General features: G+C 41.5%; 1 protein-coding gene and 1 pseudogene across 2 annotated transcripts in view; both read right to left on the minus strand.

The window, feature by feature from the left end:
* LOC105293062 overlaps positions 1-1,413 on the minus strand; it is a 2,045-nt pseudogene extending 632 nt beyond the window's left edge.
* The window catches only part of PLCE1 (phospholipase C epsilon 1), a 267,265-nt gene that overhangs the window by 13,925 nt on the left and 237,305 nt on the right, over positions 1-16,035 (minus strand). Inside the window, exons 24-28 of one of the 2 annotated variants that reach the window (XM_011361541.2) lie at positions 12,589-12,752; positions 11,068-11,329; positions 9,004-9,122; positions 6,916-7,044; positions 3,700-3,909 (exon numbers count right to left, since the gene is read on the minus strand). In XM_011361541.2, coding sequence (XP_011359843.1) covers positions 3,700-3,909; positions 6,916-7,044; positions 9,004-9,122; positions 11,068-11,329; positions 12,589-12,752 — 884 coding nt within the window. The remainder of the gene's footprint in view (positions 1-3,699; positions 3,910-6,915; positions 7,045-9,003; positions 9,123-11,067; positions 11,330-12,588; positions 12,753-16,035) is intronic. The other variant, XM_023531430.1, reaches the window with a different exon arrangement.

Genomic DNA, 16,035 nt, shown 5'->3' on the forward strand with positions numbered 1-16,035 from the left:
ATTCTGTAAAATGCCAGCAGCGAGTGTTATTCATTGGCCCCACTAAGAGGTCTGACACTGGACGCCACCCCTTGCATGATGTTCATCAGCCTCTTGTGCTTCTCCATTGTAATGGTGCTGTCTTTCTTGATTTGGATCAAAGTCCAGTTCTACCTGGTCCATTTCATTAGTCTCTTCTACTTCCTTTCACGTAGGAGTTTTTCAAGCAAAGAGTTTATTAGGAGAGAGAAAGCCATTTTCAGGAAAGTTTACCTTAAATTCGATGTTTGGGTGACCCTTTTAATATGGTCTATGATAAACTGGCATTCATTTCGCACATGCTTGATATCTCCATGCTTGACAGTCTGACCTGGATGAGAGGCGATGGCTGTGGTTCAGTTGTCCAGGTAGATATTGGCTTCTGGAAGCCACACAATGCTTCAGCTGGCTGTATGTGCACACATGAAGAGGTCTTCTTGAGTAAAAACAGAGTGGTCCTTCTGATCTAAAAAAAATGATAATGTCTCTGGGCTCCAATCGTGGTTCTTGGTCTCCTTCACCACGGAATGTCATCTTCTGGCCATCTTTCATGCCTTTGTCAATATGAACTTCTAGAATCTTCTTCTCTTGAACTATCTTCCTTCCATTGAGACTTTTACATCTACCTTTAGGACCAATCCGTTTCCCATGGCCGGGTGCTCCACGTACACAGACTGAATTTGTGTCTATTTGATGAATTCTAATTTGCATCTCAGTGTCTCGGCAACTGGGACAGCAGTCTGCCGCTCCTTTCTTACTACCTTGGCCTTCACATATCTGCAGAGCTAGATACCTTGTTGCACCATTATATAAATCTTCTAGGGTTACTGATAGCTGATACACAACACTTTACCTCTCCTTCCTCCTCCTCCAAAAAACGTCAGAGATGTCCATGGGGGAGCCAGAACCGCCACCTGCTCCACCTTCTTTAGTCACCTGTTGTCCTCCTTTGTCATATGATTTCCTTTTCTTTGCATCAGAGAGCATTTTGTAAGCTTGAGAGATCTGTTTAAACTTCTCTCCTTCATTTGGATTCTTACTAGGGTGGTACTTCAAGGCCAGTTTCTTATAAGACTTTTTCAGTTCTTCCTGAGTGGCACTGGGTCTGACCCCCAAAACATCATAGTAAGTGGTTTCTTTCACCATTTTTGACAGCTGGTGAGTGGGCTGAAGCTAGTATTGGGGGAACAAGAAGGAGTGTGTTGCTGTCAGATCTTATTTATTTTTAAGGCGTTTTCAGCTACAATGGAAGCCACAAGTAATGACCATGACAACAGCCCACACTTGTATAGCTCTTCACTAAGCACTTTTCTACATATTATCTACATGTTTGGATGAGTATGACAACCTTTTTGAGTCAAGCAGAGTAGTTTCTGTTATAGATTTTACACAGTAGAGCACAGAGGTTTACAGAAGTCATACGTGCTGTCCAAGGTGACCTAATAAGTGGCAGAGCCAGGTTTGCTGGATTTTGAATGTAGCAGGTGTCAGAGGAGGGCATACGGACTACAAGAAGATGTGATTTTTGCCAGCTTGACAGCCCAGGAAACAAAAAAATTATGAAAGGCAGACAGGAGAGATCAGAGGTCATAATTAGCAGTTTAGGGGCTTATATGAGCAAACTGCTTATATATCTTACTAGTTTCACAGAATAAATGAATGAAAATACTTATAATCCTAATATATCAATTATGCTAGTGTCTGCTTGCATTTAATAATTGCTGAATTCATTTATTTAATCAGTTAATATGCAGTGTGTGTCACGATGCAACAGGTATACCTAGATACATTAAATGTGATTTGTTATCTTTTATTATACATTTCATTAGTCATTTCAAAAATTTCCCAACAAAGGAGTATAAAGGAGAGTTTGCTGTATTCTATTCATCGGAAACTGCTTGTTAGCCTTCTCTCTTAAATTATCCCCCCTTTTCTTCAAAATGCTTCCCTCCGCCAGCCCTTATTAAATATTTATTGCTGAGGTCACTACTGCCTGTTGTCATATACATTTTAAATTGCATATGGGCATCCCTAACCTCCCCAGTCCTTCCAACCAAATGATGAAGGCCCACTCAAGAGCCCGCCCATGTTTCCTCCTGCTCATGGCTTCCTATAGTGCTGGGCATGGGTGGTCCATGGGGACCGACCCAACTCCAGCCTAAGCAGCATGGGATGGTGGAAACAACACTGACCTGGACGCCGTAAGTTTTGAGTTCTTTCTACTTCTTGCCCTGTTGTGATTTAACCTCTCTGAAGCTCCATGTGTAGAATGATTTCCATTATATCATGAGATCATTCGAAATAGTGGATGTTTGAGAGCTGTAAACATTGTAAGTCATTATGCAAATATATGATTTAAAGAAGTCACTGAAATTGTCACTTGTAGGATACTTAATATGGCAAAGACAGAAATAGGAAAAAAAATTAGACATTAAAGATAGCTTCAAAAGTCCAGCTAAGCCCTCTGACAGTTTCTCATAGAGCTATTAATAATTAGAACTGCGTTTTCACTGGCTTAGCAATTTGTATGTCTGATAGGGAGAGGAAGCCGGGGAGACAATTACATTTCTTTGCTTAAAAGAAGTTTTATTTTATGGTCTAACGCAAGGTTAGGAGGGAAGGCAGTGAGTGGCTCTGGTTCCTAGGGGAGACGCTGAAGGTCTGCAGAGGCTGTGGGCCGTGCTCACAGTTAAGTCCAGAGTGAAAAAGTAACATACGGTGCTGAAAATGCGTTCCTTATTTTCTCCACTCTGTCCTAACAAGCATAGAGCACAGATGTGCATTGTCCTAACAAGCACAGATGCGCATTTTATGAGTCAAGCTCTATTACATGCCCCAAAAGAGCAGTTCCTGTGCCCAGAACAGGGCTTGGCACATATCAGGTGCTCAATAAATATTTATTTAATCAAACTGTTGAACGGACTCAGCTGCTTTGTTATTGACGTATAATGAGGCATGATTGTCTACGCTGGAACAATGACTTTATATTTTAAATATACCATCATTTAAAAAAAAAATAGCAGTAAGTTAGTGGGCTCCTTTCCAGAAAAAAAAGTGTTTCCAACAACAACCCCCCCAGAGGAGCCAACCAATCTGGAGTTGACATGTAGTCATTGTACTGTTTCTTTCACGTGAAAGATCATGGGAATATTAGTGAACATAATGTAATTTTATATGAATTCTGACTGAAGTTGAGAGATTATTCTTACTTTGTGTGAAGTTATGGAATATTTTCAAGGAAATACCATTATTTTTCTTATATGTACAGAATCTTTTATTAGCTAAAACTTGAACAGGCACTAACAAGAAGGCAGCCAACTCTAAAATGCAAAATGCCTACAGGCCTTGCCTTACACAACTCTGTGACCCTCATAACAGTGTCTTCCCACACATACAGATAAAATACTGGACAAAGAGCTGAGGACACACGTAAGGAATCCTTTGAGTTTTTGCTCGCTTTGTTTTACAAGGGATGATTTTTAGACTGAATTTTTGTTAGCCTGGAGATAATATTCTGAGTATGTGCAGAAGAATAAAATCATCTCCCCATGTTCACTTTAGGAATAACATAAACCAAGTTGGAATTACAAGAAATTCTGATGTTGAGGGAGGTGGCCAGTGGGGAGGTGGTTAATTGCATACTGAGCTGTGACTGTGTACACTGCGCCAAGACACACTTACTTCCTTCTGGGTTTTTAAGACAATTCTGCCAACGTATCCCTCTTCTGGAAACCAGCTGCTTAAAATCTGCAAGATCTCTTCTTCTGGACCAATGACTCTCTGGAATGGTTGTTTTCTGCATTCATTCTTTTCTTTAGATATAAAATATTTTTCTTCCATCAAAAAGTAGTCTGTGGCAATAAGTTTGATGTCTTGTTCGGTGGTCAGAATCTAAAGATAAAGCAAAGGCAAATTTAGCACACCTCTGAGGAGTGGGCAAAAACTTTAATTCAAAACAAGTCTATTTGCATGGTTTTCAGAGAGCTTTGATGTGCAATTTGTAAGTGAAACCTACTCTGGAGTGTTGCATAATTCTTTTGGGACAGTCTAAGAATTCTCTTATGTCCAAAAAGGATTGTTTATGTCCATTCTGGGCAACAACACAATTTATTCATAATCCCCAGACAGCATAACTGTTTTTCCCACTGCTGGAATGAGAGCTCCTACTGATTAAAAACCTTTAGATTTTTCAAACTATGAATTTAGCTCTTTGTAATCTTGCAATTCAGGACTGAGGGTAAAGAACCTAGTCCAGTTTTTTACCAAAATAATCTCTCAATCATCTTCTAATCTCATCTTTTCTAAGTTCCTGCGAATTCTCCTTTCAACAAACTTGACAGTGAGACTAGAAGCCTGTTTTCTTTGTTGGCCACTGACCTTGGCAATCAAACAGAATGGCTGAGACAAGGCTCAGGAGCCAGACAGACCTGATCTGAGGTCTGCCTTTAATACTTACTGCCTGTGAGGTGTTGGGCAAGATATTTAACCCTTTGAAGGTTCAGTTCCCACTGAAATGGGAACGGCGAGAGTAATGAGGGGAATCAGTCTGCCATCCCAAAATATGCCTTTTGAGATATTGATTATTTTAGGCTGGTTATTTTCAAGAAACAAAAGATTCAGAAAGAAGCTTTAACCTTCCCCTTACTGCCTAAAAGAACTTAGAGGACCTGCTATGGTTTAATATCAATGAGTATGAACCTAGCAAGGCCCATTTGATCAAAGTCCTCTCTGTGTCCCTTGTTAAAGATGCCCCATCAAACATTTATTTACCAAACATTTACTTTTCCATGTGAATTGCTTTCCTGTCCTGTGAAGTCCCAAACCACAACCTCCTGTTCCCTTTAGCTCAAGAAAGCATATAAGCCTTAACTGCCAGATCTGTCTTTGAGTCTAATATTCTTATGGAACCCCTGTATGTGCATATGTAGTAAATTTGGTTATTTTCTCCTGTTAATCTTATTTTCTCGTGTTATTTTGTTATTTTCTCATGTTAATTTGATTATTAGTCCAGCTAGGACAACTTAGAAGGTGGGAAGAAAATTATTTTTCTGCCCCCATAGTAACAACCTCTTAATTTTGTTTTGTTTTATGATTGAGTCACTAGTTATAAAGCATAACATGGGCACATTATGAGAACTCAACAGACACTAGCCGTCAGTATAGTTCCTCTTACTGATCTATTCTTTCACACTCATGTTGTACAGGGTACTGACAAAAGGCTAAACTTGAAGGGGGTGACAAGGGAAAGCTGCCACTATCTGGCCTGGATTAAGCAAACTTCCTTCTCAACACCTGGCACTGCTGTGTCTCAACTTTAAGGAAAAATAGAATGAACTGAGGATGGTGGGGGCAGAAGATTCTCAAGAAGACTCTGTTCCCTTCATCCCTGCCCTTGTTCTGTAACTGATGCTGGGCTCTGGGCAAGGCAACTCCTCCTACTAATATAGGAATAATTTAGGACAGGAAGATTTTAGGAGTAGGTTAGTTGGCACTGTCACCTCCACAAGGGGCCCAGAATCTCTCCCTCCTCAGACTTGCTTTACATCCACGTAGTTATCCGCATGGGGTAACAATGTAGTAATGAGTTGCTTTTCACAGGTGGTCCATGGAAATGTTCCCTTGCTTTAAATCCTCACATTTTATAGTGTCTCCAAAACCCCAATAGTGCTTTGTGATAGTAGACATTGGAGTTTATGGACCAATTTAAAAACCAAAAACTTTGGTAGTAGCTTCTGTTTGATATGTTATGAAAGTTGACACTTAAGCTGTTTTCTCTGACTCTAAGTCAATTCTAAAATGTTGGGCAAAAGTTGGCCTGTCCATAGAGACTTCCCCTCAAACAACAGAAATACTTATTAACACTGATTATGTATGGTTGCTCAATGGATTTTTAATCCCCCAACCATTCTACAATCCCACTTACACTTCATCGTATGCCCTAAATTCAGAGGGAGCTCCACAGTCACTGCCCCCAAGTAGAAGAAAGAATTCTGAGATGGGTTAAGGATAAAAGTTTGCAAGGATATTAGGCCACTGTGCCAAGCGAGAGTGGAGCTTCAAGTGTAAAGAGAAAAGGAAATGCACACAGGGCTGCCTTGCCCTTTCAAAGAGCTGCCTCTCTCTCTGGACGCTGCTCTTAGTTCCTGGATTTCTCAACCTTACAAATCCCCCTGTGGGGCAGTGTCCCTGCCTGCAGGAGGCCGCTGAGATCCCCGGGGCTCCGGAGCAGAAGTGGCACAGCATGAGGGGGCTTACGCCAGTTCTGCTTCAGGGTTTGGTGTAACAGGCTCTCATCCTCTTGTTTTAGGCTTTCCATGCCTCTTTGTAGCATTAGAGGTGTAGGACCTCAAAGGTCAAGTGCCAGGGGATGGGGAACAAGGAGGCTGCTCAACATGCCAATGAAGACCTATTGCTAGAAGGGCCCAAGATGTCATCTGGGCCTATGTGGTCTATTTGGACACTCTAAGAATTTGATCCAGCTCCTAGAATGACAGAGTTCATTCAGCTTGTGTGCAAATTCTGGTTGATTAGTAAGCTCTGCATTAAGAGGGAAGATGAGGCCTGTGTCTAGGCTCAGAGGAAAAGGGCACACATGGTTGGAAAGTCACTTATTCGTGTCTTTATCCTTCTTGAGCCCAGTGTTTTGATGTGGCTGAAGAATTCTTAAAAATGTTTTTCTAAAGGTTAAGGTGGCTTGTTTAGTGGTACCAACATCCCTCGGATCATTTGTAGGGTGAGTCTCAATGTCGAATATCAACAGAATCAAAAGACAGATCATCAACGTGGACTTTTGTGTATTTGTGTGTGTGTTTATAGACACAAACGCACAATCACACACACACATACCCATACATATTAGATGTCGGATTCTCCCAATTGCAGGCTCAGCGGACTTACTTGTTGGAGAAGCTGCTTTGCCTTGGTGCCTCCACTTATAGAGAAAACAGTAAAGGGCTCTGGACCTGGGACCCCATGAACTGTGACTCTGTGAGTCTGCAAACATTTTCTTTCTTCTGTATTAAACATCTGTCAAGGAAGAGCATATGGTTTCTCATTCATTCTCACGCAACTTCTAGGCTACATTTAACACAGAAGTGCTAGTTCTTAGAATGAGGGACACATAAATGCAAAAGCGGAGCATCCTTTTATAACCTGATGCATCTTTTTGTGGTTGAAGAAGTAACAGTGCATCTTCCTTAACAGTGTAGTGAAGATATATAGCAGCATACCACCAAAATATTAATTTATTTTATAAAACAGTGCCTCTTTCCATCGTAATTATGGGACTGATATCACCTGGAATGTATGTCAGTCCTTACTTATGAACTGACAATCAATAGTGTATATTGAGTTTTATCTCTCTTTAGGGTACTGGGCGAGAATTGTAGATGATGAGATGATAAATAAAATATTCTGGCAAGTAAAGTACTTTCCTGAGCTCTGTGAGTCATTCCAGCAAATTACTGAACCCGAGGAGGGGGTTGTAGAACCTCTTGAATTTATAGCTGGTTGGTTAGAAGTACCGGTGACAAGTTGAGACTTGTGACTGGCATTTGAAATGTGGGTAGTCTTCCAGGACTGAGCTCTTAACTTGTGGGCTCTGATGCTAATGCCAGGTAGATCGTGTCAGAATTGAATTGAAAGGTAGGACTTCCAGGTGGTGTCAGAGAGTTGGAGAAGTAAGACATTGGAAAAGATAACCACACATTTAGTGTCAGAAGCGTTGAGAGGAAAAACGATTCATTCATGGCAGTGTGGAACATTCAGCTCTAACAGGTATTGAGGGCGACCAACCCAGAATTGGGCAGTAAGCCCTGTCTTGTCTTTCTGAAAGCATCTGATTCTTGCTCTTAGGTACCAGGCAGCCCCATCTCCACTTCTTGGTCCTCTGCACGAGACAGAGGCAATACCTCCCTCTACTTTCGCCAACACACTGTTCTCAACCTTGGCAACACATGGAAGGGGAAAGAAGGAGAATCTAAGGAAATAAGGTCAGGGACGGAGAAGAACCTGATAAGTGAGGGAAAGAGAAGCAGAGAAGAAAGCAGGGCTATCGAAGGTGGCAGAGATGGTGGTCAAGCCAGCGCCATCGTGAGTGTATAAGGTGCCTTTCCAAGGATTGTTTGGACTATGTTGAAGTATATGATTGATACAATAGTAATCAGATTATTAAACACACAAAGAGGTAACGGATGGACACCCCTCGAAATTAATTTTTAAAGAGCAAGCATAATGGAATTAACTAGTTAATTAAAGCAGTGTTGCTTGTTTAAGTAAACAACTTTGCATTTCATTACTGGGGTGAGTGCTGGTCCTATGGTTCTCGAACTTCACTAGCCACAAATCTTCCCTGGGCAATTTGTTAAAACATCGACTGCAATGGTGGGACTTTTTGTGGTGTTTCTCTCCCATTCCCAAGAGTGAAGATTCTGCACCTCCCCAAATGCCAGGGTGTAAGTTGCATATCGCCAGCAGCACCTGGCTGCTCACTCCAACCCTGCTCACCTGGGACACCTGCCACTGGACCACTGAAGAAGCAAAGGATTTCCTGGTCTGACTTAAAGTTTATAGAAGTACTGATTACTTTCTATCAGATGTGCTTAATTAGCCTCTTCCCCACCTTGTTATTTTTGACCTACTTCCCTGGCAGGCACTATAATATACTCATTAAGAGTATGGGTTTTGAAAAAAAAAGAAGAATGGGTTTTGGCACTAGATGAACTTGGGTTTGTATGTGCGTGACCTCAGAAGTACTTAGCTCTTACCTTCCTTATCTGTAAAATGGAGACAATACTAATAGATGTTTTGTGAAGTTATTGAGAGGATTAAGTGAATTAGTATATATAAAGTGCTTATGAAGTGCTGAGTGCCAGCCATTATTATTATTATTTCCATTGCTACCTAATTATCACTGTCCTGTACCACAAGAAAGCCGAACTCCAGCATAGCAATCCCCGCAAATATGCTGAAACAGAACTTGGTTACCAAAGAGGCTGGCATGGTACTGCTAGAGGAATTTTCTTCCATCCTTCTGCTGTTTATGAATAAACTGGAGATTTCCAAGACTTCATTGTGGAGGTTTCGCAGCTGAAGATGTCGATAACCTGGAATAATGCAGAATTAGGAAAAGCCTGTTAGCCAGGACCTGCAGAGCTATGTCAAGAAGATACCCTAGGGAGGTCAAGAAATGATAGGTAGATATAAGACCTTATGATGGGCAGGTAGGGGCAACAGGCATGCAACCAACTGGTGCCTTGTCACCGGGAGAGTGGATCCCTCGGGGACAGTTTTGGGCCACCTAGTGGTGATTAACTTATCTAGGTACCGTTTCTAACTTAGAATCAAACAGAAAATCTTAAACAAAATATCGTAGGAAAATCTCATCATTTTTGTATCAAGGCATCTACAGTCACTATTTTAGAAATGTTCCACCTCAGAACAGCTTTAGTGATATAAACAATTTTAACAATAGGGGCTTGGTTAAGTAAGTAATGGTGTGTTTGTTTAAGTATAAAATGGCATTAGAACTAGTATGCAGCCAGTAAAAGTGATAATGTAGGTGTATAGTTATTAACTTGAATAGTTATTAACTAGAAAAGTTGCTCACTACATGTATTATTAAGTGAAAACCAGTAAGTTGCAAAACACTATGATTAGGAAGCCTCTACATGGCCAGAGAAATAAAGCCTGCAAAAGATATACACCAAAAGTGATTATTTTGGAGACACGAAAAAATGGGTTAAAAAAATTGTTCTTGCTTCTCTATACTCTCATATTTCTGTAATAACTGTTATGGGCTGAATTGTGTCCTCCTAGAATTCATATATTGAAGCTCTGATTCCCAGTAACCTCAGAATGTGACAACAGCTGGAGATAGGGCCTTTAAAGAGGTCATGAAGTTACAATCAATCATTAGGGTGGGCCCAATATGACTGGCATCCCTATAAGAAGAGATTAGCACACAGATAAAGAGATATCAAATGCCATGCACACAGACGGAAGGATGAACATGTGAGGACAGAGTGGGAAGGTGGCCATCCACAAGTCATGGAGAAAGGCTTTAGAAAAAAACAAACCTGCTGACACCTTGATCTTAGACTTTTAGCCTCCAAAGCTGTGAGAAAATAAATTTCTGTTGCGAAGTTGCCTAGTCTGTGGTACTTTGTTATGGCGGCCTGGGCTGACTAATACAGTGACCATGTGGTACTTGCACAATGGTGATGAGCAATAGGAAATGCACAAAAAGTAGGAAAATATAATGTGTCTGTGGAGTTCAGAGCCTGGCAGTTTGAGTGTGGCTGTGGGAGGAAGTATGGACTAGAACTTTTGTACTCAAAGCAGACCAGCAGGGCCAGCAACCCTAGGAGCCTGTTAGAATGCAGGATCTCAAGCCCTAGCCCAGATCTACTGCATCAGAATCTGAACCTTATTACCAAGAGCCCCAGGTGACTCCTATGCACACCAAAGTTTGAGAAGAAATGCAGACAGTCGACAAGCAGAAGTTCCCAGGAGGGCCGTGGCAAAGCCAATTCATCAGCCAACAGCTCTGGCCTCTGCTTAGGATTCTCCATCCTCCCTGCTCTGCACCCAACATCCACCTCTGGCTTCTGACACTGAACTTCTGCCAGGCACTGATTCCAGCTTTGGCCCACTTAGTTATGCCACACCCCAATCTCTCTTCTGTTTCCTCGCCTCACTTCAATCTCTGCTTTAAAAATGCCAGGAGGGCAGTGGGTGCTATTTGGAAAGAGATGTGAGGGAATGAGAGCCAGCTGCCACTGCTCCCGACATCAGCAGCAGTGGGAGAGGCCATACTTCCTAAGGAATGTTGTCAATACCTTGGATTTCAGGATAATGTAAAAAAAAAAAAAAAAAAGCTCTTTTGAGATGCGCTTAAACAGTGTTCAAATTTGCATTATTTCTTCCTGCCTCTTATTTTAACATGAAAATTTCAAACCTACACAAAAGTAGAGAGAAGAGTCCAACAAACTCCAGGGCATCTGTCACTTAGCTACAATAATTATTAACATTATGACAATGTTATTTTACCTCGCTTTAAAGCTTTGAGTGGAATGATTCTCTGAGCAGTTACTGCCGAGCTGTTGTTTTCCACAACTGCAAAACGAAGAAATATGAGATCTTCAAAATGAACTCGGAAGAGAAACTGTTCGTTCCACATGGGGTTGAGGGTATTTCGATGGATGGGCTTTGTGCGAAAATGGCAGCTGTCCAGGGGCATTCCCAGGACATCAACTTCAATACACGGGCTTCCTGTGCTGTTACTTGGGCACACGTTTTGTCCAGAGACAATCTGAGGGAGGAAACGAAGATCAAAGTCACTGAAGATGAAAAGGAAGCAAAGACAGCGTCTGCACCTCACCGCTTCCTTCACAAAGAAACGCAAAGGACACTCTGGAATGGACGAGGTAAATGATTAATAAATCTGCTAAAAAAAAGTGATTGTAATCGGTAATCAGATGATTAGAATCACGGGAAAAATGTATTTTGTCTAAAACATTCACCCATCACCTTTCTACTGTCAAAATGTTTAAGTATCTTTAAAAACCAACCAATTAAGATGAAATTGAACTTCTCAAGAAGGCGAGAGAAAAGGGGACCTTATGCAACATCACCATAAGTCTGTTATGAATATTCTGTTCAGAATGTTTTAGGTGTATATTTTTTAACTGTAAAATCATTTTCTTGAATAGTTTAGTTCTGGAGCAAGTCACAGGGAATGTTGTTAAAAATTAATTTATAACCTTCTGTAAATAGATGATACGCTGCTCGAGTCTAGGTAAAAGGGCCAAATAGAAGAGGGGCTACTGCCCTAGTCTTAGGGAAACAGAAAGGCAGTTAGGGTGGCAGGAAAATCTGTGAGTGGGATTCATGGGTGTCGTGAGTAGAGACTGCTTGGCACCCTTCCTTTGGAGGGAAATGGCCAAGTTATAACAATGGACAGAAGAGATTACTTTGTCCCTTTTTTCTATCACCCATCCAGCTGTCGTTTTCCCTGTCTGCTAAGAGGGAGCGAAAGAATGGGGAAATAAAGTTGAGTGATGAGCTAGCTTCCAGGGGCTGTTGTTAAGGGCAGTCTGTGGAGTCTTGACTTTAAGTTAATTAGGCAATAAAAGGTATAAGGGAGGGCCCAGGAATGACAAAGGTTAACCTGTAAGGGGGAAAGATATTTAATTGTATTAGTATAATGATGCCTGTTAATCTGATCTGCTAAGAGCTTGTCAGAGTTTAAGATGACCTGCTCCAACGAGGAGCTTAAGCTCAGAGTGGTGATTCTGAGGCCCAGGAAGAACTACCATCATCAGTATGTAGGTGAAGCAGGGAGCTGATGACTCCATCTCCTGGGCACTGGCCTATATAGTGCCTGGTGATAGTATACCTAAACCACAGCCACTGCTTTTGAGAGATAAAGAAATCCTCCTGGGAACTAGATCTGTATGAACAAAACTGTGTGTGATGTGAAAACTCTGAAATGCCTTTAATTCAAAATCAGTTCATATCCAGGAAGGCTTAAGCACTTTGCTGCCTTCTGAAGACAGGGGCCATACTTACAGTTAAAGAATAGATGGCAGGCTCCATGTTGTCCAGGTCTCTTTCCAAGGGAGAAAACTTCTGATACATGGGACAATTCTTGTCCCACAGAACTGGAGGTTTTAAAACATAACCACAGCCACCATTGGCCTCGAACATGGCAGCATTTAAATGTAAAGGAAGATCTGCAAAACAAAGTCAACAGTGCTTGTTACTTTGTCGCTTAACTGTTTACCTTATAGACTTAAAGTTCAACAGATTTTTGTATCGATAACCATCTGTCCATTTATGCCATAGATTGAGTGGCTACTGCGTGCCAGGTTGTGTTAGGCACCAGAAACACAGCAGATTACATGATAGAAAATTCCTGTCTTCACGGGGTTCAGTCTCTGGGAGAAGCTCAGCATTCCTAATCCAACCCAGATCTTGGTACTTAAAAACTCTTTTTGCAAATAAAAATTTACAACATCCACCCCCCCAAAATCTTTGAAATACCTCATTTTATACTGAATTTTAGAAAGAAATAGTAATGCCATTTTGTTATCCCCAAAGTCAAACCATGAAGATAATTGTGTGCTTTTTCAAATATAAAATAAAATCTTAATCATCCAAGAAAGACTGGGAGAATAGCCATAAAAACGTATCTTTGAAATCTCAACTTCAATCCATAAATTACAATACTTCTACCTTTTTAAAAATTGTAAACATGAAAAGAATTATTATTACATGTGATTCATATCATGTTCACGATCCCCTCAATTGTAAACTCTGGGTACCCTCACAACACCTTCCAGTCTTTTGTGGCCAGAGTTTATTTGGCACGGTTCTTTGGTGAACAAATGGACACAGAGAGAATTCTTTCCTGCACTATTTTTAGGCTCTTACACACGCAAATGCTCATATGATGGCACAAGTCTGCTATAAAGATGCCCAAAGGAGCAAAAAGTTTATGAGACACACCTGATAAATATTCCCTCTGATAAATTCCTTCCATGTACAGAATGAACTCTGCTACATGGACCAACATCAAGGAAAAGCATGTAAGCACCATGGAGCAATAAGAAGTTGGCCTCTACTCGTCTCGTGTGTAAAACTTTTCCATGTACACGGGATCATGTGCAGGAATTCTTAAGGTAAGATGTCTCAGACACATATCAACTTGGGCATCAGTCTCCTTTTCTATAAAACCAGTGCAATGGACCCCATATCTTTCACGTCCCTTCTAGTCCTAGTGTGGCATTCATTGAGGCCAATTGTCCTGCTTGCAGTAAAAGGAAATTCTCTTCCCAGGCTATTCTGTGACTGAGTAACATAGACATGGGCTAGGATGGCCGAGAGAGTGAAGCGAACTAGCTCATGCAGAGTTGGTAAATGTGGAATGGATATATATTACCAAAAAATTATAGCAGCTTACACTATTTGTGCTCTTACTATGTACAGGCCTCACTCTAAGCATGTTAGGTGCATCAGTGCTTCCCAATAACCCATCAAGTACTCTCATTTATATTGATGAGGAAACTGAGGCACAAGAAGTGAAAGAACCCAAGGCACACAGTTAGTAAGTGGTGGATGCTGGGGTTTGAACCCAGACAGCCTGACTCAATCTTAACCACCAAGCCATGTAATATACATTGCATAGGGCTGTCATAAAGATACATGAGATAATGTAAGAAAGTCCCTACCGTACCATCTGGCACATAGAAGGTCTCCATAAACAGTAGCTATTAAATTATGGTATCAATATCCATTAGGGTTTGAAGTCTGATTTCATTAGCTCTGTGTTTACTCTTGTAGCTTTCCAAAACTTTAAAGCACTTTTTCTTAACTACAATCTCATCTGGTGATCCAATATGTAAAACAGATCCACATGGAGCTGCTCAGTTTGGAATAAAGGTGGGACCTCAAATCTAGCCCTCCTACTGTTCCCTAGAGGTGGTTCCAGAATTTCATCTGGAGCTACAGTTTTAAAACCCTTGTCGTAACCAAGTTAGAGAGTGTGCATGAATCCATGTAACCCAGGGGTTCCCAACCCCCACCAGGCCGTAGACTGGTATTGGTCCATGGCCTATTAGGAACTGGGCTGCGCAGTAAGAGGTGAGTGGCTGGTGAGCAAGCAAAGTTTCATCTGTATTTGCAGCCGCTCCCCAGTACTAGCATCACCGCCTCAGCTCCACCTCAGATCATCAGGCATTAGATTCTCATAGGAGCACCGGTCCCTGGTGCAAAAAAGGTTGGGGATCACTGGCACTGTAAGTTGATCACCCCTCTCAGTCAATGCATGTGATGTCAGATCAAGCATATTATTATCTTTATGGTCTTCTATTTATTTAAAAACACGGTATTAAGTAGACACCATTCCTGTAATAATTACCTCTATATTTGGGGGCCGGAAAAGTCATCGTAAAGAGTTTGACCATTATTCGAGAAAGCGTAATAAATAATAGAAGCTTTTCTTGTGACTGGGCTGCATGTCTACATACTTGGGACACGAGGCAGGAACTGTTCTGCCCCAGATGGAAAGAACTTTGAGGGGCTGTTGCCAGCAATAACAAGGGTTTGCATACCAGGCTCAAGTCAATTTCTGAACCAAAGAGTTAGTTTTATTGAGTGTAGACCTTCTAAACTCCTAGTTCCAGATTATTGCAGACCTTCTCGGAATTGATGGCGCCATTAGAAATCCTGGGAAGAGATGTCCCTAAAAGTCCATGGACAGCCCTTTGTGGTATCAGGGTCACCCGAAATTCACGAAGTGGTAAGGAACATATTTGGAGGCTAGAGGGACACTAGGAGGGGGTTCTCCGTTATTTGGTTAGGATGCTTCATGGATATTCAAGGACTCCCTGTTTTCTTTGCAAAAATTAAAAATCAAGCACTCCCTAAGAATTCTTTGCAAAAAATTAAAACAGGGACAATCTGTTTCAGCTCAGTGCAGCACACATTTATTGAATATCTATTGTGTGCAAGGTATTGACCAGGCTCTACCCACAGTCTGTGGAAATGAAGAGCATTTTTACAGATAAACACGATGAAACTGCAAGTAGCTTGTGCTTGGTCCAGTGAGGGGAGATGTTTAATAATTTCTTGCTGCATCAAATCAAGAGAGGTTTAATGACAGCCCTCTTTCCTGGGTTAGAAGATTATGTAGAGAAACTTGAGGATGAACTATCAATACAGCCATCTGCCTCTGCTGAGTGGGACAGCTCGAACATGCGCTCCTGGCTTGACCTGGGAGAGAGGCAAAGCCTTCAGGGGTGAGTGAAGGCCAAGCTGCAGCCTTAGTGTGTGCTCCTGGATTGCGAGATGGCCCAAGGAGGGGCAATTCTCATGTCCCCTTCACCTGTGGCTCCCTTTGCCGTCAGTGGAACCAGTGCGTCTGTACCAGCTTTGGCACTTTAGGAGAAAAGGATCATCCCAAACAGAATGCATTTACATTTCCTTGGGAAAACCATTTTTCTTAGTTATTTCAGT

Source organism: Pteropus vampyrus, unplaced genomic scaffold (assembly GCF_000151845.1).
Source record: "Pteropus vampyrus isolate Shadow unplaced genomic scaffold, Pvam_2.0 Scaffold68, whole genome shotgun sequence".
NCBI lineage: Eukaryota > Metazoa > Chordata > Mammalia > Chiroptera > Pteropodidae > Pteropus > Pteropus vampyrus.